At 41.0% G+C, this 25,317-nt stretch overlaps 1 protein-coding gene across 1 annotated transcript; it reads right to left on the bottom strand.

The window, feature by feature from the left end:
* Positions 1 to 16,775: 16,775 nt before the first annotated feature.
* Positions 16,776 to 18,333, bottom strand: LOC147899273 (uncharacterized). Its single transcript, XM_087377680.1, has 3 exons — positions 18,285 to 18,333; positions 18,103 to 18,200; positions 16,776 to 17,795 (listed from the first exon to the last, which is right to left on the bottom strand). Exons 1-3 carry the CDS (start codon positions 18,331 to 18,333, stop codon positions 16,776 to 16,778), a joined length of 1,167 nt encoding a protein of 388 aa, XP_087233806.1.
* Positions 18,334 to 25,317: the final 6,984 nt, after the last annotated feature.

Genomic DNA, 25,317 nt, shown 5'->3' with positions numbered 1-25,317 from the left:
TGATTTCCTTGGAGCCTGCATAAATTGACTTACCAATCCAACAACATAGCTCAAATTTGGCCTGGTAATAGTCATATAAATCAAACTTCCTACTATGTGTCTGTACATAGTAGGGTCTTCTAGAAGCTCACCTGCATCTACGCTCAACTTCACATTCTGTTCCAAAGGAACTGAAATAGGCTTACAGCCTGTCATCCCATAGGACAGCATGTCCAATCCATACTGCCTCTACAAGAGCTATATCCCACTTGGTGATCTAATCACCTCAATGTCCAAGAAATAACGTAGCTCTCCCAAATCCTTCATCTCAAGCTTCTGCTTCAATAACATTTTCACATGAAGGATATCTTCATCACTATCACCTGTGATGGTCAAATCATCAACATAAATGACAAGCAGCATAATACCTTTCTCTGTTTTTCTCACATAAAGTGAGAAATCTGCCTTGGAAATCTAAAAGCCAATAGTGACAAGATACTGTCCTATCTTGTCAGAACATGCTCTAGGTGCTTGCTTCAAGCCATACAAGGCTTTCTTCAACCTGCAAACAAACTCAGGATGAACAGCATGAACATAACCTGGTGGCTGCTCCATAAAGACCTCTTCTTGCAAATCACCATGCAAGAAGGCATTCTTTACATCCATCTGATGTAAAGACCATCCCTTTGATGCAACCATAGCAATGACTGCTCTTACGGTTGCCATCCTTGCAATGGGACTGAATGTTTCTTCATAATCAATGCCATATGTCTGTGCATACCCCTTGACAACTAATCTTGCCTTGTATCTATTCATAGAACCATCTGCATTGTGCTTGACCTTATAAACCCACTTACAGCCAATTGCATTCTTGTCTTTAGGCAAAGACACTAATTCCCATGTAGCATTTGCTTCCAAGGCATCCATTTCTTCATCCATGGCTTTCTCCCATTTTTATTTTCCCATGGCTTGCTCAAAAGAAGTGGGTTCTGGCTCTTGTATCACTTTGACCATATAGGCATAGTGAATGGCTGTAAATCCATCATATTTTAGCCTATCCATAGGATATCTAACTCTAGTAGACCTTCGCAAAATAGGCTTACTTCCAAGTGCTCTCAAAACATCCCTAGTCTTCCTTACTCCAGGTGTAACAATAGAAGGAATACCCAACTCATCATCAATGCTCTGTTCTGAGCCCCTGGATTCACCATCCACATAAGAGTGACCTACATTCACATCAAACATGGGCTGATCTACCTTCTCTTTTCCTTTTTGTGATACCTGTGTACGACTATCTGCATTGCTTTGAGGAAATTCTCCTGATCTTAATCTACCTATCCATGGCGAAGTATGTGAACCACTCCAAGAGGACATTGTAGGTCCACTAATATTTTGTGATTATCTGCATTGCTTTGAGGAAATTCTCTTGATCTTAATCTACCTATCCATGGCGAAGTATGTGAACCACTCCTAGAGGACATTGTAGGTCCACTAATATTTTGTGATTGCTACTGTGAATTCTATGCAGCATTACCATTTTGTGCATCTACATCATCAATCACATTTACTGGTTTATACTAGCTGCTCATCTCATCGAAAACAACATCTCTGCTCACTGTAAACTTACGAGTAGATGGGTTATAGCATCTATACCTTTCTGCTGCAGAGAATAACCAATAAAGATGCACTTCTCGGCTTTTGGATCTAACTTGGACCTCAAGTCATCTGGCACACGAACATAGGCAATGCAACCAAAAATTTTCAAATGAGAAATATCTGGTTTCCTACTAGTATACATCTCCTCTGGCATCATGCCATGTATTGCTACAGTGGGAGTCCTGTTCATTATGTAAACTACTGTAGCAACTGCTTCAGCCCAATAATAATCTGGTAGGTCTTTTTCATTTAGCATGGCCCGAGATACCTCTCCAATATGCCTGTTTTTCCTTTCTGCAAGTCCATTTTGCTATGGGGTATGACCGCATGAATATTGCTACTTTATGCCATGCTCTTGCAGGAACCTTGCAAACTCATTTGAGAGGTACTCTCCCCCTCCATCTGACCTTAGGCATTTTATTTGCAGGCTTGTTTCTTTTTCAACCATAGCTTTAAAAGCTTTGAAATGCCCAAACACTTCACTTTTCTTTTTCATAAAATACACCCAAACTTTTCTACTGTAGTCATTAATAAAAGTGACAAAATAATGACAGCCTCCAATAGATGCAACTTTAGTAGTCCACACATCAGAGTGGATTAATTCCAATGGCTTCTTACTCTCTTGAACATGCCTAGGAAATGGTTTCCTTGCTTGTTTTCCAAATTGATAGGCTTCACATACCTTATGCATTTCTGCAACCTTGAATTTAGGCAATCCTGCAACAATATTTTGGGCCTACATTGATTTAAGTTGTTGTACATTAACATGACCAATGTGTTTATGCCAGATATCAATATCTGCAACTACACTGGTCCCATGTGCAAACATTGCTACACTCAATTAAGGCATGTCCACATCCAACGTAAACATCCTACCCTTCTTCTTTTCTTTTGCTATCAAGCAACTGTTATTTTTCATATCCTCAACAAAGCATCCATGAGGATTAAATCTGACCTGCAAGCCCTGCTCAACCATTTGACCAATAGAAACCAGGTTCTTCGTGATGTTCGGGACATGAAATACATCAGACAAGTATTTCTTTTTCCCATCCTGCATAGACAAAGGAATTTTACCAATGTGCACAATAGGATGTCGAGTATCATCACCAGTCTCCACAAATCCTGGTCTTTCCATTTTCCTTGCATCCTGCATCCATTCTGCATGACCTGTCATGTGGTTTGACACAACTGAGTCAACGCACCTGAGTGAACATACCACACATCATTGCTTTCTTCTGCACTTGTCACAGAATTGGTCATGTGCTGCACCATAAACAAATGCTCATTTCTGGCATCACTCTATCTACTAGAGGATGCATAATTGCCTTGCTGCAATTTTCCATTCATAATGTCATTCTGCTTTTTGTAGCAGTCTTTAGCCATATGACCCATTTTACCACAATAGTAGCATTCAACATTGTTGTTTGCATTTTGGCCTCTCTGCCATCCACCATGACCTCTTTGGCTCCCCCTACCTCTAGAGTTACCATGTCCTCCTCCATAGGACTGGTTTTCTTGAGTTTACTACATATTCTGATTTCTACCACGGCCTCTAGATCGGCCTCCTCTACCTTTGCCTCTACCTCTTCTAGCATTTGAGTAGAAGACAGTCTCTTTTGAAGTTCCTCCTGAAGAAGATGCACCACCATTTCTCTGCTCTTCAGAAATTAGAAGAGCAAACAACTCCTCAAAATCAGGAAATTTTTTAGGGATGGCAATGGATGTCCGGAATTGTGCATAATCCTTTCCTAGACCATTCAAGGTCACAGAAACTAAATCATCATCTTCCACTGGCCACCCAATGGAAGCAAGTGCATTTGCAATCTTCTTCACCTTCATGTGGTAGTCATTGATGCTCATATTCTCTCTCTACACATTGTGTAACTCCTGCTTGAGCTGCATTTTCCTAGCTTGCGTATTTATGCTATACATTTTTTCAAAAGTATCCCATGCCTCCTTTGGCATACTTGCATCCTGAATATGCACAATCATAGAATCCGAAATACTGATAGACAGCCAGTACATAACTTTTCTGGCTCTCTCATGCCATCCTTTAAATGTCTGCATTTCTTGTTGATTGGGAACATTAGGAAGAACTGGTTCTTCTTCATTTCCTGTAATGAACTCCCAATAGCCTTTTTTCATAAGGAAATTTATCATTCTAAACTTCCATGCTTGGAAGTTAGTCTTGTCAAGCTTTTTAGTGACAATCTATGAAAGAGAATCAGACGCCATTGCAGAACACCGCAAAGTATTCTGTCACTACAAAAACACAGCTTCTGCCTCACAAGGGCAAATCTGCAAAACAAACGAAAGTGGTTTTTGACCACATAGTCACTTCCTAGTGATGATTTTGCATGAACAGGAAATAAGGATGATTCTGTATCTCCCAATATCTCTGCAAAGGCATCCGATGCAATTTGCGGCAACTTTCAACCGACCTGCAGAATAGTGGTTGCACAGCAAAAACGGGGATCAAGACTTTGTGGTAGTTTTCTTTGATAATATCAAGATTTATAGCAAGAGCCAAGAGGAACATGAGAAACACTTGGATCTTGTTTTCTCTCTCTTACGTGAGAACCAACTGTATGCCAACCCGGAGAAAAGTTCTTTTTTCTAGCCTGAAATTGAATATCTTGGACACATTGTTTCAGATAAAGCCATTTGAGTAGATCCCAAGGAGGTAGAAGTGATAGTAAACTAGCCACAACATAAAGATATCCATGAGTTACGATCTTTTCTAGGTCTATGTAGTTTCTATATTAGAAATTTTTCACACAAGGCACATCCATTGACCAAACTACTGCGTAAGACTCGTGCTTTCTCTTGGGGTGAGCAGCACACTTTAGCCTTTCAATGACTTAAGGGTGCAATGACACACACACCAGTTTTGACCATGTCGAACTTTACGAGACCCTTCTTTGTCATGGTTACTGATGCTAGTGGACAGGGTTTTTTTCTGAGTGCTTGTGGAGAGCTTTCGCCTCCAAAACGGTCCCCGAAATGGCCTCGAATCAAAAAAATAAAGTCACCGAGGCTTTGCCCTATCCCGTACCATATATTGCCCTCTCGCCACACCGCGAAGGGGGTCTCAATCTGAGACAGTGCACTCTTGCACTTCTGGCTATGCTACTTGCATAGATTTGCTCCCAAACTCGAAAAAGGAAAGCAACACTGGTCCTCTTACTAGGACACCGCAAACTTCGTTTGCTTTCTTGAGCTCCTTACCACGAACCAGGCTCTGATACCATGTAAAGATAGTGGGAGAGAAAAAGGAAGCTCACTTGCGGCTTTCTCACATACACTATGGGGGAATACACACAAAGGTGGAGGCTGAAAACTGTTTTCCTCTTCTTAGTTGTGAAAGCCAAAAGGACTCTAGTACAAAGAAATAGAAGAACCCTATATGTGGGTCTCAAACCAAACTCAGCTAACTAAGGTGGCATACTAACTGAGCCACGAGCTAGAGTACATAAGGATAGTTGTCATCTAGCTATTATTCGTGGGCGGTGTACCAACTACATCTGTAGCTAACAAGTCAGTGACATAAATGCACAACAGTCACCTTGGCATATCACGAGTGGAGCTCGATATCTTAATAACCATAGCATACATAAGACTCCCAACCACGGATGCATAAGGAACCTTGGCCATCATGGCCCTCCTCATCTGATTTGGGATATTTGTATGACTCGATTTCACATATGGAGGCAATGGAGTACTCACTGCCTTCCCCCCCTCCATATTGAAACGTTGCAATACTTTTGTAACATACTCCTTCTGTGAAAGCCAAAGGAGTTTCATACTCCGATCACGCGTGATGCACATACCAAGAATATGACCTGCAAGTCCCAAATCCTTCATATTAAAGGCCTCATACAACTTGGCCTTTAATGCATCTAGCTCATAAGTATTCTTGCTAGCCAATAGCATATCATCGACATATAGTGCCAGGATTATCAGGCTATTATCCTTAGCCCTTTTTGTGTAGAGGCAGTGATCAATCGCTCCTTCTAAAACCCTAGGACTGAATGAAAGCATCAAACTTATGATACCATTCTCTAGGCACTTACTTAAGACCATAGAGACTCTTCTTTAGCTTGCAAACTAAATGCTCTTTGCCCTTTTCTTCAAAGCCTTTCGGCTGCACCATGTAAATTTCCTCATGTGAATCCCCATGCAAGAAAGTTGTCTTGACATCCATCTGCATAAGCTCCATATCCTCTGCTGCCACTAGTCCAAGCATGCATCTAAGTGTGGTCATCTTCACAACCGGAGAGAATATCTCATCAATGTCCACACCCTTCTCTTGCTTGAACCCTTTAGTGACCAAACAGGCCTTGTACTTAGGCACATCATCACCTTCGATGTTCATCTTATAGACCCATTTACATGGCAATGCTTTCTTTTCATGTGGCAAAGAAACCAAGTCCCAAGTCTTATTCTTCATAAGTGAACTCATCTCTGATTGCATAGCATACTCCCACTTGCATTGATCCTCGCGCATCATAGCCTCTCTGTAGCAAGAAGGCTCCCCGCAATCAGTAAGCATCACATAGTCTACCCCTAGAACAAACCTACCAGGCAGTCTAGACACTCTAGATGATCTTCTCAAGGGCATTTCAACTTGCTGTCCCACCTGCATATCAGCCACATTTGGCTCATCATTTCCACCAATAGATGTTTCATCATCTACCCTTGATTGTATACCTGTGGCAGTATTTGGTGGTACCATTTCTTGCACATTTGGTGCATGGACAGCTTGCTATCTATCAACATATGCAGGTGGATTCACATCCTGGAAAGTGATTCTCCTCATTTCAACATCCCTCATGGGTGCCTTATGCATCTTCTTCTCATTGAAGACTACATCATGGCTGCATATGATCTTCTTTGCTTCTGGATCTAAGAGACAATAGCCCATCTCCCCACTTTCACCATAACCCAGAAAGATGCATTTCCTAGACTTAGGATCTAGCTTCTTTCGAAGCTCTTTTGGCACATGTGCATATGCCTCACACCCAAATATATGCAAATGAGAGTAAGAGGGCTTCTTGTCACTCCATGCCTCTTCAGGAATACCACCATCCAAACTCTTACTAGGTGATCTATTGATCACATGCACTGCACTCTTCATTGCCTTAGCCCAAAAACCACCAGAAAGAATTGCATTGGAAAGCATGCACTGCAACCTTTCTTGAATGGTATGATTCATCTTTTTTGGAACTGGATTTTGCTCTAGAATATGAGGGGATGTGAGCTCCCTCTTAATCTCACGTGTATCACAGAAATGCTAAAAGTCATGAGAGAGATACTCTCCACCATTGTCAGTCTGTAGGCATTTAAGTGTTTTACCTGACTGATTCTCAACCAAGGCCAGCCATTTCTGAAATACCTGGAACACATCACTCTTCCGAGCTATAGCATAAGTCCACACTTTCCTAGTTGCATCATCAATGAATGTCACATAGAATTCAGCCCCGCCTAATAACTGTGTAGGCATGGGACCACATACATCTGAATGCACCAAATCAAGCTTTTCAAACTCTTTCTTCCCCTTCTTTTATGGGCTGATTTAGTCTGCTTCCCATAGAGACAGTGCTCACAAAATTCAAAATCAGAGAAACTCAAATGTGGTACATAACCCAAACGGCATAAGAGTTTCATTCCATTCTGGCTCATGTGCCCCAACGTGCAATGCCACAAAGAAGTGCTTGGCTACTCAGTTATTGCAACAACATGATCAAATACCCCTGATACATGTAAGGGATACAAAGTCCCACACTTGGCACCCCTAGCCAAAAGCATAGAGCCCTTTTGAATTTTCCAACTCTGAAAGCCAAAAGTGGTGTGAAAACCAGCATCATCTAGCTGACCCACTGAAATAAGACTCTTGGTCAACTGAGGCACATGTCTCACAAATGCCGACCCATTTGCAAATTAAAACTGTCACCTAGTCCCACTATGTCACATGCATAGTCATTTCCAAGATGCACACAACCTGTCTTTCCACTGTCATAAGTGGAGAACCATTCCTTATGGGGAGTAACATGGAATGAAGCACCAGAATCCAAAATCCAATCCTGAGAATATGCATCATCTGAAGTGGTAAGCAACTTTGCAGATAAAGTAGACATGAAGAGAACGTCATTATCACTATCATGTGTGACTGCATTGATCTCCTCGATCTTCACTTTTTCTTTGTCCTCCCTTGAACTCTCTTCCTTTTGATTTGCACCCCAATTTGCATTCTTTTTCTTATCCTTTTGCTCTCTTTTTAGCTTGTAGCAATCCTTTTTCATATGGCCCTTCTTGCACAATGGAAACACTCAATGTTCCATGCCCTGGATTTGTTACGATTCTTCCCTCTTTCTTGGGACTTCCCCGTGAACTGTGATCTACCCCTTTGCACATTTAAGGCTGCATCCTGCTTGTTGCCGTCCATAGACTTCCATCTAACCTCCTCAGCCAACAAGCTACCCACAACATCATCAAACTTTAGTACTCCACCAGGTGCAGAGTTACCGACAGCTGTATGAAAGGTATCCCATGAGGATGGCAATGAACATAAGAGAAATATTGCCTTAGTCTCCGCATCAAAATTCATCTTCTAAGCCTGAAGCTGGCTGAAAATAATATTGAATTCATTCAAGTGAGAAGCAATGGAGACCCCTTCCTTCATCTGCAGCTCAAACAACCTCTTCATGAGGTAAACTTTATTAGAGGCAGTTTCCTTCTCATAAGTGGCACACAGTTTCTTCCACAAATCTTTCGTAGTCTGCTGATTTACTACTGTGAAATAAACTGACTCTGCAAGATGAAGTCTAATAGTAGACTTTGCTAATGCATCCAACTCATTCCAATCATCCTCAGACATATTTGCAGGCTTAGCTTCAATGCCTGCCAAGGGTTTAATCTGCTTCTTTTGAATAAGCACATCCCTTATCTGTTCTTTCCACAAAGAAAAGTTTGTCCCATCAAACTTTTTAGTGTTGAAAAACTCCTTTTCAGACATGGAAGAGGATGCCATGATGCAAATAAAGCAAAATCCCAAATGCTAGTGCCTATAAGAGAGAATCACACCAAATACCAGGTGCACCCCAATGTTATGCCACAATAGACTGAAATATCACCAAAACTCAAAGCTCAAAGCATCAAAAGATACAAGTGACTCATGTGCATGTACTATGCATCCATATGAGCAAATCTGTCCCAAAAGAAAATGCCAACTGCAATGGCAATCCAAAATGCCAATAAGTGCCAAATGGCTCAAGCATAAACACCATCCATGGGTATATGCATTACTAATATTTCATCCAAGAGAGCATAACACTATCAATGCATCACCTCCAATGTGTCAAAGCTATCCCTCTGCATAAAATAGCATCCATGTGCAAAGCGTCCATAAAAAATAGCATCCCACAAGGTAATCTGGGCCTATCAACGCATCCAATAAGGATCGCAATGCATCCAAATGGCTTATAAATCATCCACTGCAACCCAATGCACACCACGAATGAGCGCACGTGGCTCAAACTACAACCAAAGTGATCTGCATAAGGTATGCTCAAGAAATCATGGTCCTACAGAAAAGACCGCTACTGAAAATAGAACCTGAGATGCCTCAAAACATGGGCGCCATTGCATAATCGGACTCAGCAAGATCTGCAAATATCTCTCTTCTACTGGAACTCCCAAATCCTAACCAATGAGTGAGAAATGGGAGTCAACACTTATCCATTGCCATGTGGCATAAATCTAAGGTTTCAAAACCTTAGAATGAAAAATGCATAACAGAGAGACGAAATCGAATACACAGAGATCTATAACTCTAAAAATACTCCACCAAATCACGCAAGAATTGACAGGTAGGGGTTTTTGGGCATCCGAAATGCAATGGGACAGATAGTTTTGGAAATTGTGGTCTCAATCGTTGGGTCCAACACACGGACTGAAAAATGTGAGCTGTTTGTAAACTCCATCAGAGTGCGAATGGTGAGCAACATAGAAGTTTTAGGACCTCCTGAGTCCACCGGAACTTACAAATCTGCAAATGGTTGCTCCAAACTTGAGTTCTAACACCCGAGTAGAAAAACGCAGAAACTAACATAGTGAGTCAAAAATCCAATGAAATGATCCCAGATTCAAGAATGAAGGTGTTTCCAAGCTCCTGAAGTGAAGTGGATAGCAAAAGCAAGCAATAGTTGCCTTTACAAGTCAATACGGAGTCTCTGTCATCGATGAAACAAGGAAAAGCTCAAAAAGCGACTTTTTCTTTGAAAACACTTAACAGGCTCTCAAAACCACTTCACAAAGCCAAAGTGACTTTTCCAAAGGTTCCTCCAAGGTCTCTACACACTCAGATGCAAGTAAAGTCACCCACAAAGCTTCCCACAGAGCTTCTCCTTCCTCCCACAGAGCTGCTGAGCTTCCAAGCATTCACACATGCTCAACTAGATCACCCGAGCTCTGATACCACTTGAGATTGCTCTCAATGGAAGCAAGAACGGAAGAGGGAGAGAGAGAAACAGAGAGCCACACCAGTTTGGTGGGTACAAAACACCCTAATCTTCTTTTTCATTCATTTATATATGTGTTTGAGTATTGTACATAACCGGGGTAAAGGCACAGTGACCTTTAACCCCCACACCACTTCTTGTTGCCATCACTCCGTATGCTGTTGAAGCCCTCACCTCTCTTCTATTCTTTGATCCTTAGAGCCACTTGGGCTCTGATACCATGTTAAATTACACGGCGCAGTGGAACAAAAACTGAACAAAGAATAGAGAGAACATAGCAAACTGAAGATAAACAAAATTTTCCTTCAATACTAATGTAGTACAGATGATGGCTCCGTCCACCCGTGCACTCCCACAGTGGAGCTTAGATGGCGATCTAGACAAATACTAGGTGAAGAGCTACTAGCTGGAAGATCTCTGTTGGAAGATCTGATTTGGTACAAGGGACTGGGAAGGTTGCCTCTTTATAGCTATGAGGGCGGTAGTCAAATCAACCTAGTCGGTGGAGCCGACCAGTCAACCTAGTCAGTGGAACCGACTAGTCGTCCATGGAATATTTAGGGAATATTCTCTATACCATCGCAAGAGTAAGGGGCTCCCACACAATCACCTTTCGACCATCAACGGTCTCATTGATAGACCTTATCTAACATACAAGTCAGGATCCATCCAGTGTCCCGAGCTCACACACATGGCTTCTCCTCATATGGGGGCCTTACAACTTGAGCACCTTGGACCACTGGTGGTTACCAAGGGGTGGTGCATTGAGCATATCTAACATATTAGAGTTGAAGAAGAAGACAAACAGGGTATGAAGCCTCTTTGTAATACAATTTGGAATACAAACACCTATTTCTAATAATATTCTTCTATCTAAAGCAAAAAAAATTCATGTATCTATGGCCAAATGGTGAATCTTTTCTTATGTCTATTTTAATTATCTATTGTTTTTAATATTGCATCTTTTTTTATATCAGCTTGCACACAGAAGTTATATCACATTTTGATGTAAGTTACAAGTCAAAAAAATATTGTTTGCCAAGTTTGGCCATTCCAATTACATATGTAGAAGGGATTTGACCATGGCACCAGATTGATTAGATGGAGTATTTAAAAACCAAAATTTGAGATTTTCCTATATAACCTTGTAAAGGATTGATGCATTTCATGATTTTCTACGAAGAAATATAGATTTTGAAGGGGTAGAAGAAGAAATTTGACAACTTTGGCCATTTCAATGTCAATTTTTGGCAAATGTAGGAGGAATTTGACTACGACGGAGAAGAGAAGTTGGTCGGGACATCATGGGGTGTCCAAAAATGCAAAAACCCACCACGGCGTGACTTTGGCCATTTGGAGGGTGTCCAAATGGCCAAATTCATGCCGTGGTGGGTTTTTGCATTTTTGGACACCCCATGACATCCCAACTAGCTTTGTCTTCAGTGCCGCGGTCAAATTCCTTCAACATTTGCCAAAAATGGATATTGGAATGGCCCAAATTGTCAAATTGCTTCATCTAGCTGATTGAAATCCATGTGTCTTTATAGATGCATCAACTTCAACATAGATAAACATGAAAAAGAAAATATTTACAAAGTAACTTAGCAAATGAAGGTTGGTTAATATGACAACTTATGTGCCTTGTAGCACAGCTCTGGTAAGACCCTTAGGCAATATATTTTCTATATAATTTCTTGCGCTTTGGAGGAACCTTGTAGGTTGGCTATGTCGATGTAATTTCTTATTTAATCCAAAAGACTCTGATCTTCCACTACATCACCTTGTAAATTTTCATTTTCTTTATTTATTTTGCCTTTGGAGCCACCTTTTAGGTTGGCTACGTTAATGAAATATTTGATTTCATATCACTAAATCACCTTGAAATAATTTGATGCATTACATGAGAAAATATATATTTTAAAGAGGAATCTAAAATTTTCATTTTCTATGTTTTCTTGATGATGGAGGTTGGCTATGTCCATGTATCCTTTATTTTAATTTTTAGGTTGTCCACTATATCACCTTATAAAGGATTGATGCACTTCATGATTTTCTATGAAGAAATATAGATTTTGAAGGGGTAGATGAAGAAGTTTGACAACTTTGACAATTTCGATGTCCATTTTTGGCAAATGTAGGAGGAATTTAACCACGGCACAGAAGGCAAAGTTGGTCAAGACGTCATGGGGTGTCCAAAAATGCACAAACCCGCATTTAAATGGCCAAATTTGTATTGTGGTGGCTTTGTGCATTTTGGGACACCCCATGATGTCCTGACCAACTTTGCCTTCTGCACTGTGGTCAAATTCCTCCTTTATTTGCCAAAAATGGTCACCAAAATTACCAAACTTGGTCGAGAGTATTAAAATTTTGACTTGGAATATTCATAATATTTTCCTAAATTAATTTTACAAAAATATATATACAAGTAATAGAACTTAATTGCATGGAATATGAAGAGAATAGTAAAATAGCTATAACTTTTGTGCTATAACTCCGATTGCAAATTCTTTTAGTTCAAAATTGAGAGCATGAGTAGCTCTATGATATTTAACTAGAAATTTGGTCCCTCAATGTTCAAATTCAATGTAGAAGACCTTCAAAAATTAGTCACAAGTTGAGGGGGTCATAAATTTGTAATTACTTTGGACACAAATGAAGGAAAAGGGACAAGTTTGCATATAAAAGGTTCAGCTCTCTACACAACAAACTTGGAGGTGGTGTATTCAATACTCTACAATTCAAAGCGACATTACCTTATATTGAATTAACAACACATTCAAAATTTCAACCATGACTGAAATTATTGCTTATCACATGGTATCTTGCAAGGAAGAGAATGTGATAAAATGTACATTTTTGTATTATAATCTCTCCATTCAAATACAAAGAGTCTTCATAGCCTGTACCTCCTCTTTGCTGGCTCTAATGCATAGAAAAAAGAGCTTTTAAAATCCCCTAGTAAGATCCTAATACTAATAACATTAAGGCTCTCCTCTCAGGGTAGCCAAGCACAAAGTTTTTTACACCATTGCCAATGGGATACAATGCAATAGGGGAAGCCATGTGATGTGGATCACAATGATCAAGCTATCAATACTTTGATGCACTTTAGTAGTTAAGTAGGCCATTTTAAAAATTGGATGTGGAAGACTATAACGTATCCTCCTGCTCGACTAATATAGTGCACCAATGAGTAATCTCAAATGCCTCCTGCATCAATTCAACAACCATTACATTAGTAGACCTAACAAAGCACATCACATTATAAGACCATAAAATATAAATCAATACATAGGATGCTTACCATCATGGCATTGTCTCCTTTAATGATGTAAGCAAGGCAAATAGGTATAAACTGTAAACTTTAGACATGAAAACTTTAGGCATGAAAACTTTAGACGTATTACCTGAAAACTTTGAACACGAAACCACACAATAAAAGCATCAAAAGAAAATTCATCAATGTTTTTAATGTCCTCCAAGTCATGAAGAAAACCCATGCAAATTCCAAAATGCCCAACCTACAATTTATGGGCAGCTTGTACTAGTCAAACACATTGTTTGATGTTGCACGAGGGATAAAATAAACATTTTCATGCATTTCTATAGATTCTTTCCTCCTATTTCACCATTTCAAGTAAAGTTGAAGGACTATACATTTCGTTTTCCATGAAAGGTATTCCTGCACATAACTTATAAACAATCCATTGTCAGTTATATCAAAGATTCCACTACTTCCCACTCCTATGTTAAAATAGGATCTTGTAAAGAAGATAGGCAAGGAAAGTACATAGAAATACATCCTTCCTCTTGGGAAGCTTATATGGACCCTTAGCAAAACGTTCCATGACTATCTAGTTAGTCAAATTGTAAGTTTAAGTCATCCAATGCATTTTTCATGTTTTAGAACACACTAGAGCTCACAATATTGTCAACTTCTATCACTTTATTCTTGACCATGCCTTTAGAACACACTAGAGCTCACAATATTGCCAGCTTTGGTCACTTTGGTTACTTTATTCCTGACCATGCCTCTACAACACACTAGAGCTCACAATATTGCCAGCTTGTGTCACTTTCTTCCTGACCATGCCTCCAGAACACACTAGAGCTCACAGCATTGCCACCTTGTGTCACTGTGTTCTAGAGACCATGCCTATTGTGAAAACAATGGCTGTAGGAGAGGAAAGAGCAGTTGTGTCCTATATAAGAAGGAAAAGAGGGAAAAAGAGCCTGTAGGAGGGCAAAGAGTTGTTATAGCAGAAGGAAAAGTGCCTATAGGAGGGGGAAAAGCACCTGTACTAGAAGGAGAAGCGCCCACAGAAGGGAAAGAGAACCTGTAGGATATGGCGGCTAAGCAAAAGGCCATAGAGCAAGAGAGGGCAGATCAAGAGAGGAAAGAGAAGGCAGAGGTAGAGCATGAGGGGATAGAGCAAGAGGACACAAAAACAGTGAGAAGAGCAAGAGAGAGCCAGCTATAGGAGGTACTGCAACCCAAATTTTGAAAAATGGAGGGAGAGAGCAACTGGACTAGAGCAAAGGAGAAGAGAGAGAGAGGGCAGGCCTGCAGTAGGCTAGAGGACAAAAGAAATTCGTCCAAAAGGTCCCACAATGGAGGGAGAGGGCAATTAGGACCAGAGCAGAGGAGCAGAGAAAGGGTGCAGACTTGTAGTAGGCTAGAGGACAAAAGAAATTCATCGAAAAGCTCCCACAATGGAGGGAGAGGGCAGCTAGACCAGAGCAGAGGAGTAGAAAAAGAGGGGGCAGACCTGTGACACACCTAAGGAGAAGAGAAATTTGCCCACAAGGGCCCACAAAGACTTAAATCAGATTTGGGGATGATCTGGGGTGGGGCGCACATGGGAGGGTGGTCAAGCATGCGTAGGGGGGGAAGGATGGTTTGGGTTGTACCCAATGTAAGATAATTAGCCAATAGGGGATCTCTGCATGCCTGCCATCCCTCCACCTCAACATACCATTGCTCCAAACAAAGGAGCACTCTCATTGATACACCTCAAATCCCTTGAAATTAGGAAACACTAATGGTAGCCAAGAAGCCACTTCCATGGCTGAAGCTAGGTGACTTTTTGAAAAATTAGTGGCTAGTGTAGATCCATTATACCCTAAATTCATCTCATGGGACGTGGTTGTAGATAAGTACAAGAGAAACTTAGAAACCCCTCCACCTTGAGATGAAAAGTGCAAGGAAGGGTAGCATGTGAGCAAGCATCCTATTGAAGGTTAAGGTTAGGCTAGCATTAGTGAGGATGGAGTTTTCATCATGACAAGCATTAGCAAACTGATTTGAGATTAGCATGAAATTGGTTAGGGAGGACATAAAATTAGCCATTGGGCTTAGGAGCTTCTTGATTTCAAGAACCTATATTGATGTATTGTGGAAAAAAGTCAAAATGAAGCGAGAGAGAGTCCCAAAATGTTGAATACTGTGTTATTGGTAGTTTCACATGCTTACTAGCTTTAGCACTTGGGCACATAAAATTTGAATGATGGGAATCCAAGACTGAAGAAAGAGAAACCACCCATGTAGTTTTTTAAGTCCAAAAATGTTGAATAGTGTGTTAGTACACATGCTTACAAGCTTTAGAGTTAACACTTGCGCACATAGTATCGATTCATGTAGTTTTTAAAAAAAAGGGTTCGCTTCTATTGTGATTGCTTTTGGCAGTATCTGAAAATTTCCATTGTTACTCGTGCTTATCAAAATTCCGTTCTGAGTGCAAAATTGATCAGTAAAGTGGTTGCGCAAAGCAGCATCAGTTCCTAATAAAATTTATTCCCATGGATTGATAATTTCTGCTATTAAACAAAAACCAAGGTCTAATTTGACACACACCATTGTTCAATTAACTAAGATGTTGAGAAGCCAGGGAATTTCAATGCAAATGCACTACCGCGGTCATACTTAGCAAAACGTGATGTTTACATTTCAAAGTTTACAACTCACAGTTTGAAGACATGGTGCCGACGACCTCTTCATGAAATTAGAAGAAGAGATACCTGATAAGAAACAAATCAACAGAAGCGAGGCCGAGGCAGTGGCAATTGCCAATCATCACTGGTCGAGAACAAGAAAATTAATGAGTCATGTGTTGGCTTCTACAATGTCGAACTTTACAGAAACAAAACCAAGGCAATGATGCAGTGCCGAGGAAATGGCAATTGCCAATTATCATTTGGTCATGAACCAGAAAATTATGAGTTATATGTTTGGCCTCTGCAGCAGTGTAAGAATGAACTTGACAGAAACAAAACCTAGCCAACAATGCAGTGCCGAGGCAGTGGCAATTGCCGATAATCACTGGTAGTGAACAAGACAATTTAATGAGTTATGTGTTAGCTTCTACAGAAGTGTAAGAATGAACTTGAAACCTATACTAGGCAATGATGCAGTTTCTGCATTTGCCAACCGCCACAGACGCAGTCGTTCAAGACAATATTGTTACGAGTTTCTTGAAAATAGTTCTTGAGTTAAGAAATAACCTGGCGAAGGGAAAACCTAGTTTCTGCGATTACCAATCAGCACCAGAAAAGTGTTAAGCATCCGGAAAGCTGGGATACTTTACGACCGTAAACAGCAACTCGACACGCCTCTGCCAATCACCAAAGCCGTCGTCCAAAGACCAAAGAAGCAACAAGAACCTGTGGCAGAAGCGTCGCAACCTCACAACTAGCTGGTGTCCACGAAGCTTGTAATCCGCCGACCGTAGGAACAATTCCCCCGCTCTGATTGGGAATCGGGATATTTGAACAATTCGGCAGCGATCCTTCTGTATTTCTGAAGTCAAATTGAGCAGACATGGTCTGGCCAATCAATGTGCTATCCTGATCAGAATGCATGCCGAATGGCGGAGCGTCGCACCGTGCTCGACCTGGATCCGGCATTGTTACTTGAGGGACATGCGGAAGTATCGAGGGAGGCATGGTATCATAATCAGGACTCGCAGTCTCATCTGGTTTGCTCCCTGTCGTTGTTGGAGTTTCCCGCGGGTCGAGAAGAGCACTAGCTGGGACTGGAGGGGGAGGGGGTTTTCTGAAGGGACGTTGCAAGCCAAAGGCAGGGGCATCAAAGACATGATCAACTCCATGAACGATGACGTTTTCGTCGGTGTAGATGTCAGGATTTGCAATCGGGACATCATCGATTGAGAAGATGCTGGTGGCGTCCGGAGAACTGGTGACGAGCAGCCGGTTTGGGGGGAGAAGAGTCTCAAGAGTGGTGCCGGTAGGGAGGCGCTTGAGATCCTCGTACGACAATCTCACCGTTGCGGTGTGGTAACGAAGGATTGCTCCAGCGATGGGAGATGCAAGCTGCACAGAAGCGAGAGCAGCGTCGCTTGCAGCGAATATGGTAGCATTGCGAAGAAGAGGCAGCAATTGGACCTGCGAAAGCTCTAGCGTGGCTGCCAGAATGGTGTACCCTGAGAGCTGCAAGGCGAGCAGTACCTTCTTCCCCAATTCCTGCCGAAGAAGCTCATCTGCTTTAGCTATCTCGATCTGCATGATCGTGCAGCTCATGAGAGTCACTACCAATGCAATCGCGCGCGAAAAGGCAGCAGACTTCTTCATTCTGCTGATTCGACGTAATGCAAATTTTCCTCTCCTTCCAGCTGCACTCTCCTGCAAGAAATTAGTTCTGTGCATCAGCAATCACGGATTCGCAACGAGCTTTGGCGAAATTTTGTGGTCGGATTCGTGATTGCAGCCTCCTTTGCAAGCAATCTTTCATACATTCGGGCTCGTCGCTGTACTTACGTAAGAAAATTCCCTGAAAACTGACGACGGGAAGAGACATAATCTCGTTTGCAAGCAACTAATTTCATGCATTCGGGCTCGATGCTTCGTAAGAAGTTCTTGAAAACTTAGGGATAGGAAGAGACATACGGCTCGATTTTCCATAAGTATTTTCGAGGAGAAGCAGACTTACTTGAGCGATGGACAGAACTTGGAACCTGCTCAATTTATCACGATAGCTCCTAGTGGCATTCACATTCCAGAGATCTTGCAGAAAGAGATCAATCTTATCTTCTCAGCATCCAAATCAAACAGATGTCCGCTATTTTCTGCGAAATCTAGCAGTTCCTGGTTATTAACATATTTCACCCTCACTGGACAAGCTTATGCAATCGCTTCTGCGAAATCCTTCGCGTTCTTTCATAAGAGCATTACTTAATACCTTCAATCAAGCCACGAGTTAAGTCCTCACACAGCTGGATGATCAAAATGCTGATGATCGTCCTCCAAGAAGATAATTCTAGGCCCGGGAAACTTTCTCAGATCACTTCCTGTCGAGCAGAAGAAGAACGGCAGAGCGATAAGCGAATCAAAGCCAAGGATCGTCCGAAGAGAAAAATCACAGTACGCAAACGCTTTCAAACAGCAAGCAAACGGATTTTAGAAAGGTATGCACGTTTCGCCGCCAAATTGGCAAACCGTACGCCATTTTGGCAAAAACGCCACGCCAACTTTGATAGTTAAAAGAATGACGACTTAGTCGTTCGTTCCTATTCAGTAAAGCGTTCCCTACATCCTAACAATATTAGTGAGCACATTTTGTAAATGAGGCCACCACTGTTTTATACTAGCTTCTAGCCTTCTTTCTTCTACTTTCTGTTGATCTCACATGCCGAGAGATTGTAAAAGTGATCTAGCCATAAGGAAACATCTTCTTCAAGCATACTTGAGAACGGTTTAGGTCTGACACTAGAGTCATGTCCCAAACTCGATGCTTGTCTTGATGTCAGATGCACGGTCAAGTTTGCTACATGCATATTTGACTGAACAAGTTCTAAAAGCAGATTAGCCAAAACGGAGACGTCTTCTCTAAAGCTTCATACTCCATCTTGATCGGCGTCTCCACCAATTACATAACGTGTAGACAAAGCAATGACAAATGTAGAAAGTGAGATAGAGAGTACGGGACAAGAGAGCCAAGAAGATTTGAGAGCATCAAGCTTCAGCTAGAACTGCTCAGCATCCCTCATTGCATTGTATTTATCTTGCTCGTACAACAACTATGTCCAAAGCAATAACATTAGCCAAACGGCCTGTTCATGCCACTTTGTTTTCCCCGGCAAAAAGATAGTAAAGAGACCAAGACAAAAGTAAGATAGACTCCCTCCTCAGGCTTTAAGGCCTTGTGGCTTGTCGCGCCACTTGCCTGGTTTGCAAACTAGCCCGTCTCTGTCACTCGATACTCGAAAATCAATTTTGGGATTGGCCCCTACTCGAGAGCAGGGGCCCGAGGAGCAACCAGGTCTGCAAGCACCTGCTGTAGAGCAGGTGATTTTGACTCATACCTCAGCTTACATTCACACATGTGCCCAAACAAGGTGAATTATATTCATGAGGCCTGCCATGTTTGTGATGGAGTATCAAAGTTGTTGGAGTGGTGGAGCTTCGTCGAGTGTTGTGTGGCCAACGAGTGGTCACACCAGTAGATATAATTGGTTCCATGCTTGAAGTTTGGTTGGACGTTGTTGTTGACCCAGATGTGGTCCAACACGGACCCGTGTACTGTTGTAGGGCTTGTTATTAGATGATGCATGTTTTGCTGCAACAATTTGAGAGTCTTACTGGGTTTGTTGTTGTAGCAAATGTTGAAATCGCCAATGATGTATATGGTGCACTGAGGTTTTACTTGCCAAAGTACTTCTCGCAAACTAAGGAAGAGGTTTGCAACAGTGGATTTAGGTGATCGGTAGATGTTGATGATTGCTATTTCTGCGAGCATGGAGTTGTGAAAATGCATGAACAAACACTTGACACTATCATTGTAGTATCTTTTCTTATTGAGTAAAGTAATGTTGTCTTTGTAGTACATTGCAATGCCAAGCCCTTCTGTACTGATTAAAACCTAGTATGGATGTAGAATGTTTGTCTTTCGTGTGCATCTCTTGCAAGCATAAAATGGTTGCGGCTAGGATGCTATGAACTACTGTAATGTCTTCTTTGTGTCCAATGAGTGATCTTATGTTGAGAGATTGCAATGACGAAGTGTTTTCGCTGATGTTGTTGAAGTCTAGTTGCAGCGTTCGCCATGGGCTTGAGTTCCTTAGTCACTCAAGTTCTTGCAAGACAGTCTGGTCGATTTTGATATTCTTATCTTGTAGAGGTTGCAAAAGGTAGAAGTTGGCAGGATCACATGCACTTGTGATAGAGCTATGTAGGTCAGACCATGCATTTTAATTCCATAGGGATCGAATGCAACAATAGGCATGGAAAGACCTTGCAAACAATGAATCGTGCATGCTGTAGCTACCTGAACTGGAAACTAGTGTCTACAAACGCTGTTTAGGTGGTTTTTGCTAATTTGGAACTCGTGCGCTATTTGGAAGATTGGAGTCCATGATGTTGGTACTTCTTGATGGTACAAGTAGTGGTGTAACTTGCGGGCTTGTTTCCCCATGCTTGGATTGGAAAATTCCACCCAAACTATCAGTGGGTTTGCTTGACATAGAGACTCGTGTTTGAACATGGCATCTGCTCCATTAACAAGGCCGTCGCAAATGTCAAGATTTCTGGAACAAACTTCGACTATCATTTCATGCTTAAGGCATAGTATGGCATGCAAACCTCCTGTCACCTTGGCATCTGTTGGGATTGCAACTGTTTTGCTACATGTCCTATACTTGGTATCTATATCTTTGATATGGTGCATTGTTGTTTGCCACCTTTCAAAGATGGTGTTATTGTGGGCATCTTTTGATACATTTGTGTAGAAGAGGTGGGGTACCTCCTCGGGAGCTATTGGTTGTCGACAATATAGTGTGTTAAGCATGCTAATGTCACCAGTAGTGTGTGAATCTATTCGTAGCCGATTTTGTTGTGAAATGAACTCTTTGTTTTGTTGTTGCATTTGCATTTCAAGCTCGTGGTACACAACATTGTCTCTCCAAAGTCTTTGTACTCCCAATAAAAAAACCTCAAGTTTGAAACCTGAGTCTTTTACAAAGTCACATTAACTTTTACACTTTTAAAAGTGAATTTATGGAATGACAAGAAAAAATAATGCTTTGAAGAATGCAAACAATGTAGCATAAAAGTCTTTGTATTCATAATGATGGAAGTATACAACTATAACCTTGTTATCATTTGTTACACGTATGTACTCAAATGTACATTGTAGTATACAATTGTATCTCTACAAGTATATTCAATTCTTATCCTCTTTTTTTGCTTCTTCTAGCCTACGTTGAACTGAAGCTTGTCTTTGAGTTGGTAAGATAATTGGACTTGCAAAGCTTTGAGTGAGTAGTGGAGCATTAATAACATCAATTGCCACGCCAACTCTTGCAAGTGCCAAAATCCTTCCAGAGACCCTTTGCCCAAAACGTCCAAGCACTACCTTGACGCACCAAGATTGCTTTATTTACATGTGATAACAGTGCAAAGGATGTCAATTTTTATAGTACCCTATACTTTATTAGCTCCTCTTTTCTATGGGGTGTGTACTTCGCATGCATGCATACAATTGTGTGCCTTTGAAAAAGCCCCATGTATTGGGCAAGAGAGGCATCTTTTCCAAAGCGTTTCCTTGTGCCTTCCTTCCACAGTCCAACATCGTTGGCCTCAATTGCAGCTTGAGAAATCCAACAAAACATTTTGATTAGATTTTTTTATCTATGAATTGAAATTAAAAACTAAAATATACATAAAATTATAAGTACTAGCACTTGTGCATTTGCCTTCTCAAGACCTTTCCTATGTATGAAGTTTAATAGAGCTCTTCGTCCGATCAATTGTCGAAGGTCCAATAGACAAAGAAGCCTCTCTAGATGATTCGCCTTGATGCCATTTTGTAGCTTGGCTTCTCTCAACCACCACAGCTTGGGCTTGCTGATATTCTTCTTCTGTGACATAGCTTTGTTCAGCCAAGTTGCATTGAGTGCACCCTCCAAAGATTCCACCTTTGCTAGATTTATGCTGCTAGGTAGTCCTTCCTTCCTTGAAAAGGGGAAAAAGATTGCATGATGACTCACTATGCAAATTTCTCTTGTTTGTGTTGTTTTGAGTTTGTAGATTTTCCCATCGTTTTGTGGTTTTTTGTCGAATCTCATAGAGCTATGGAAATCGGGATATGAGGTTGCTACATCTGTGTTGAGGCTTCCTCTAAGTCATTTCATGCATCTTATCTCTTTCTTGACATTTCCTTCTAATTTGGCAAGAAACCTTTAAATTGTCAAGAATGAAACAATTGAACATTTTGATAATTTTAATAGAGGAAAACATATTATTATCTTGAATGGTTCCCTCTCAAGAAAAGTACTTCCCTCAGGGAAGATTAGAAAGGTGTGTTTTTGCAGTAATATATTCCATGACCACTTTCTATCTCTACTGAAGTCTGATTCTTTGTTTCAGCTATTGCATTCTGTTGAGGAGTATCTGCCAGGTGAATTGCCTTCAAATGTTATTATTTCTGCAAAAGTTCATATATGATAAAGACATCTATTCATCTCCTTTCTCTGATCTCATAACTTTGATCTTTCTTCTTGTCTGGTTCGCTACCATGGCTTTGAATTTTGAAATCTGGAAAGACTTCAAATTTCTCGTTCACAAAATTGACCCAAAAATGTATGCTATAGTCACAATGAAATTCAAGTAGTAGAGTGAACCATTGATGTTGTGAGTCTGTGCATAACCCCATACATGTGTATGTATCAAATCAAGAATACCTCTTTCTCGAGAGGTGCTTCTCCCAAACTTGGTTCTCTTTTGTTTACTAAAGCAACATGCTTCACAAACTTTTCCAAGAAACTATAGCATAGGAGTCAAGTGCCATATTTTGATTTCTCAATTGCATCAAGCCTTTGAAATTGACATGACCATATATCTTATACCGTACTACGAGAAGTGGCATCGGTTGTTGTTGAGCTAACATGGCATACAAGTCTGGTACTAAAGCTAGCATCCTGAACAAGTGTCCTTCCTTGACTGCTTTTCCCACTGGCTAATATCCTCTGATATATGTATCCTTGATTGTACATTCATCTCCATCGCAGATGACTCGATAGTTGTGTTCCATCATTTGCCCAACTGACAAGAGGTTCTTGCTAAGCTTTGGAACCTAGAGTACATCTTTCACCAATCCTTGTGTACCAGCAAAACTGTTCATAGCGACAATATCCCAATCCTTTTGTACTAGCAAAACTATTCATAGGAACAATGCCTTTCCCTTGTTGAAATAGATTCGGCACGTTATCTATAGTGTAGATAACTCTCTTGGGTCCCTTTAATGGTTTCATCTCTGTAAACCATTCTTCATTCTTTGTTATGTGAGATGATCAATACACCACTATCTATGTACCAAGGATCTTGATCTATATAGTCAACTCATTTCCCCTTAGATTCACAATCAATGTCAATTTAGTGATGTGCAACTTAAATTTGTTATATTTTATCGTAAGAAATAAATAATATATAATTATTTATTTAATTAGTTAGGAATATGGTGCAAAGAAGAAAGGAGAGTAGATGGTAGTGTGAGAGATGCTAGCTATTGCACTAGTGTGAGTATAAGGAGAGTAGATGGTGATCACACACACACACACATAAGTTTCACAACTTATAAGCCACATACTCTCTCTCTCTCTCTCTCTCTCTCTCTCTCTCTCACACACACACACACACACACACACACACAATGCACGTGCATGTGCATGCGCGTGCACACATGGACATGCACACGCATGCATGCACATGCATGCACGCGCACACACACACACACGCACACACATGCACATATGAGAGATCTCAACAATGGAAGTAGAATGGAAGAAGGTGAGAGAGAGGGAGAGACAGAATAGAGAGATTACAAGTTTTGGTGCATGCAAAACACCCTAATCTTTCATGTAATTCATATATATATGTGTTTGATTATTGTACATAACCGAGATTAAAGTATAGTGGCGTTTAACACCCACAACCTCCCACTTAAAGGCCAATGTGCCTTTAAGGGAGAACAGCTAGTGAGCATACTATCCAATGCCTATCAATACATGACAATACTCAAACCGCTAACTAGGTAGACTCTTCGTCAGCATATATGTAGGGTAATCCTCTGTATGAACCTTGACAAGCTCAAGCTCTATGCGCTTTTCCTCAAGTACCTCCCTAATAAAATGGTATTTGACCTCAATGTGTTTGGTCTTTGCATGAAAGACCGGATTCTATGCTAGATGAATAGCACTCATGGAATCATTATGCAATGTCCGGGGGGTACACATGTATTGAAATCCCAAGTCTCCCACTAGATGATCAAGCCATATAGCCTCCTTGCAACCCTCTGTGACTACAACATACTCGGCCTATGTGGTAGAAAAAGCAACACACTCTTGTGCGTGAGACATCCACGACACTATACCACCTGCAAAGGTAAACACATAACCAAAAGTGAATCTCCTACTATCCACATGCTCTACATAGTCTGAATCTGTGTACCCAAGTACACGTATCTCTCCTCTGCCAAAGCATATACACATCTCCTTGGTACCCTTCATGTACCTCATGATGCACTTAACTACCTCCCAATGCCTCTTTCCTGGATTACTCATATATCGGCTAACAAATCCCACTACAAATGCAATGTCCAGTCTAGTAGCTATACTCACAACCCCTGATGCATAAGGAACCTTGGCCACCATGGCCCATTGCTCATCTAATTTGGGGCTATTTGCTTGCTCTTTGCTTGACTCATCTTCACATATGGAGGCAATGGAGTACCCCTCCATATTGAAACATTGCAACACTTTTGTAACATACTCCTTCTATGAAAACTAAAGGAGGTCCGATCACACGTGATGCGCATACCAAGAATATGACCTTCAGGTCCCAAATCCTTCATGTTAAAGGCCTCATGAAACTTCACCTTCAATGCATCTACCTCATAAGTGTTCTTACTAGCCAATAGCATATCATCCACATAAAGTGATAGGAGTATCAGGCTATTATCCTTAGCCCTTTTAGTGTAGAGGCATTAACACCATAGAGACTCTTTTTCAGCTTGCAAACCAAATGCTCTTTCCCTTTTCTTCAAAGCCTTCCAGCTATACCATGTAAATTTCCTCATTCAGATCCCCATGCAAGAAAGTTGTCTTTACATCCATCTGCATAAGCTCCATAACCTCTACTGCCACAAGTCCAA

Source organism: Dipteris shenzhenensis, chromosome 8 (genome assembly GCF_047967505.1).
Source record: "Dipteris shenzhenensis isolate YYH24624 ecotype China chromosome 8, Dip_SZ_1.0, whole genome shotgun sequence".
NCBI classification, from domain to species: domain Eukaryota; kingdom Viridiplantae; phylum Streptophyta; class Polypodiopsida; order Gleicheniales; family Dipteridaceae; genus Dipteris; species Dipteris shenzhenensis.
The sequence above is the reverse complement of the archived record's forward strand: the minus strand, read 5'-3'. Positions and strand labels throughout refer to the sequence as shown.